General features: G+C 37.5%; 1 protein-coding gene across 1 annotated transcript; it reads right to left on the bottom strand.

The window, feature by feature from the left end:
- Nucleotides 1-1,721: 1,721 nt before the first annotated feature.
- LOC132280105 (protein GLUTAMINE DUMPER 5) lies at nt 1,722-2,618 on the bottom strand. The gene has a single exon (XM_059782231.1). The coding sequence runs from the start codon at nt 2,479-2,481 to the stop codon at nt 2,005-2,007; it is 477 nt and encodes a 158-aa protein (XP_059638214.1). The 5' UTR covers nt 2,482-2,618; the 3' UTR covers nt 1,722-2,004.
- Between the last annotated feature and the right edge of the window lie 327 nt (nt 2,619-2,945).

The following is a 2,945-nucleotide window of genomic DNA, read 5'->3' as shown; positions in this document are numbered from 1 at the left end:
CACCTTTCTATCAACTACATTGAAATGTGGACGTTTTTATGCAAAGAATAATGGAGCCAAGTAGTACGCGACATTTATATGATGCTACATATAATTTAAGCCAGATATACACTGAGATGTAATTTTCAAAGCATGTTTTTGGAAGAATAATTGCAACTCCCAGTAACATACATATATATATATATGCTCCTCTGTCATTATAATTGGAATGTTATGATTTGATGTCAAGTCCACAAGGCAGACAAGAAGGATCAATTTTCAGCTTGTGAAATTTAGGGTTTAAACAAGGTCCGTGAGCAGTATTCTTAATGGGTGATTAATTTGGGGTAGTCCAGCCAGCCCTAGGAGAAGTGTTTTTTTTTTTTTTAAGTTAAAAGGTAAGCAAGCCCTAGGAGAAGTTGGATTAATGTAGGTCTCAAATTAATTAGGGTTGTGGGAATATATGTTTGATGGTGACCTTAATGGAAGTTGTTCTAATACCACTTCCTCGATCGGCATGCTGGGAGCTGTTCATGTGTAAGCAAACTTCCATTTAGTTGCTACATAAAAGACGACCCACCCCACACATAATTCTGTTAATTTGAAAGACATGCCAAGGTGCCCATAGATTTTGTGATCTACCTAAGCTACTCATTTTATTTTCACCATCTTCTTAATTGGAGCTTGGCAAAAGTCAAACAAATGTGTTATAATCACGCGAACACCATTTTGTTTTGTAGCCTCACAGTTGGATTGGTTCCGGTTAAACCTATTAATTTCAGTGTTTTACGTACTTTTTGAAAATCAAAAGATTGTACTGCACAGTACAATACCACCGATCTCCGGCTTCCGCATCCCCACATCTTTTTTTCTCAGGCTTACATATATATATATATATATTCCTTTTGCAGTTGTCTGGAGCTTTTTATGTTTTTTCTATGGATAAGATGGAAATGTATTGCAACTTTATTTCCCTTCCAGCTTTTTGTAAGTCAATTAGTCCATTTTCTTGATATATATTATATTATTCCTACTGAGTATTTCTCAAAAACTAGCAGCAAGAGCAAGTATTGTCTGTCCATTCCGGTTCGATCTGCACTCCAAATGTATTTTGTTGTAATTCTTAATTTCGAATTTGTTAATTCTGATATTCATAACGAAGTCATAAAACTGTTTCATTTCCTCAAAACCCAATTTAACAACTTTTTTTATATATACTACGATTTTCAAATAGTAGCTAAATTGAGAGTGATTCTTAAAATACTATTAACGAGTAACAAGTCGAGCTAACATATATATACGCCTCCATTATCCATCATCCATTCCATGGTAATTTGGAATTTATTCTTAAATGCGCCATTTTGGGTGTGGACCTTGGATAGCTAGCAAACACTCCAGTCTCATGCGTACAATTACAGGGTATATATATAATATAATATAGGCATCATCATCATCATCATCATCATCATCATGAGGATTAGTCGTATACAATGTCCACACAACGTACACACACAAACACTGTTTCTGCTCACCGCGTAGAGAGAATTAATAACCTATTGGGATGACTTACACGTGTACTTTTCACACCACATCCTTGAGGGAGCACCTCTGTATTTACCAAAAATGCTCAGCCATTTGAATTGAACCGGACTTCAATTTGTAGGAATTAATATATCGTGTCAAGTATCAAGTATATATAGATGATTTCAAATTTGTGAATTAAAAAAAAAAAAAAAAAAAAAAAAAAAAAAAAAAAAAAAAAAAAACATCTCGACCAATCTTCCATTTCAGTCTCCACAGCAAAAATACTTACATTTCCGTCATCTATAAATTAATAATAAATATAAAAAGGAAAAAAGAAAAAGGAAAACAATATTTGATACTGTAATAATCTAAAGGCAACAAAGCCCACCGGAATCTAAGAAACAGAGAAGCCGGAGACAATATATCGATCTAAGCCATAAAGAATTAAAAGGAGCCTGTAAGACATAGGAGCTGAATGTCAAGAAGAATGAAAGAAATCAATTAAGGTGGGTGCTGATCCGAGGCCTCATGGGTTACAGTGTTCCTGTTTTGAAGCTTTTCGTATCCTTCCTCTACTGATTTCTCGCTTCTGCTACTGCTACTGGTGCTACAACAACTAGTGTTACTTCCAAAAGAAGAAGCTCTGCTTGAAATGGGTGTGGCCAAGTAGGTCGGCTTCTCTTGTCCTGCCATTATCACAAGCTTCTCCACAAACACTGGCGCAGGCTCTTTCTCTTCCGAATTGGAATTGGAATTGGCATCATGGCCTCCGGCAGCCTCAATGTCTCCCTCTTCCTCCTCCACAGACCCCGAAAGCTTCCAGTAGGAGCATGCCAGGATCAAGAGAGCGAAGGCAATGAGACCCAACATTGCCGCCAGACCACCGAAGAGGTACGGCACCGGCGAGTGCCACGGTGACCGCTGTATAGCTACAGGAGCCGTCGAGGGCTCGTTCAAAGCCTCTGTAGTCGTGGTCATTGATGGATATATATATCGATTTGGAGATGAGAGAAAGCAAAAGGATGAGGAGATGGAGTACTGGATGAGAATTCAAATATGGTTTCAGGTATTATTTATAGAGAGAGCAAGTATTGTGATAGAAAATGAGACTGACGGTTTTGGGTTGGACAAAGAGAGAAAGAATAGGTGCTTTTTGTGTTATGTCGTCATTTTCGTTGAGGGGCGGGTCCCATCATACCTTCTCCTTCCATATCTATCTAATTGCACACTAAAACGCACTTTACCCAATAGATGGTTTTGGTGCAATTAAGTATTGATTTTATTTTACTTTATATACATTTAAGGTGTATGCACAATTGCACATCGGTTCATGCCTACCGTACATCTGTGGTACACCACACGCCCCCAGTTGATAAACAATGGTCCCCCATAAATGATTCCACCTGGTTTATAGATATATATATCTATAAACCCACACGTGT

Source organism: Cornus florida, unplaced genomic scaffold (genome assembly GCF_030987335.1).
Source record: "Cornus florida cultivar Cherokee Brave unplaced genomic scaffold, ASM3098733v1 CherokeeBrave_3.0.0_Hap2_Chr10, whole genome shotgun sequence".
In the NCBI taxonomy this organism is placed as follows: domain Eukaryota; kingdom Viridiplantae; phylum Streptophyta; class Magnoliopsida; order Cornales; family Cornaceae; genus Cornus; species Cornus florida.
Note: the sequence above shows the minus strand (reverse complement) of the source record. Positions and strands in the feature narration are given on the sequence as shown.

Excerpts from the sequence above, each read along its gene's own strand:
- LOC132280105 (XM_059782231.1), bottom strand. The coding sequence starts at position 2,481 with ATGACCACGACTACAGAGGCTTTGAACGAGCCCTCGACGGCTCCTGTA.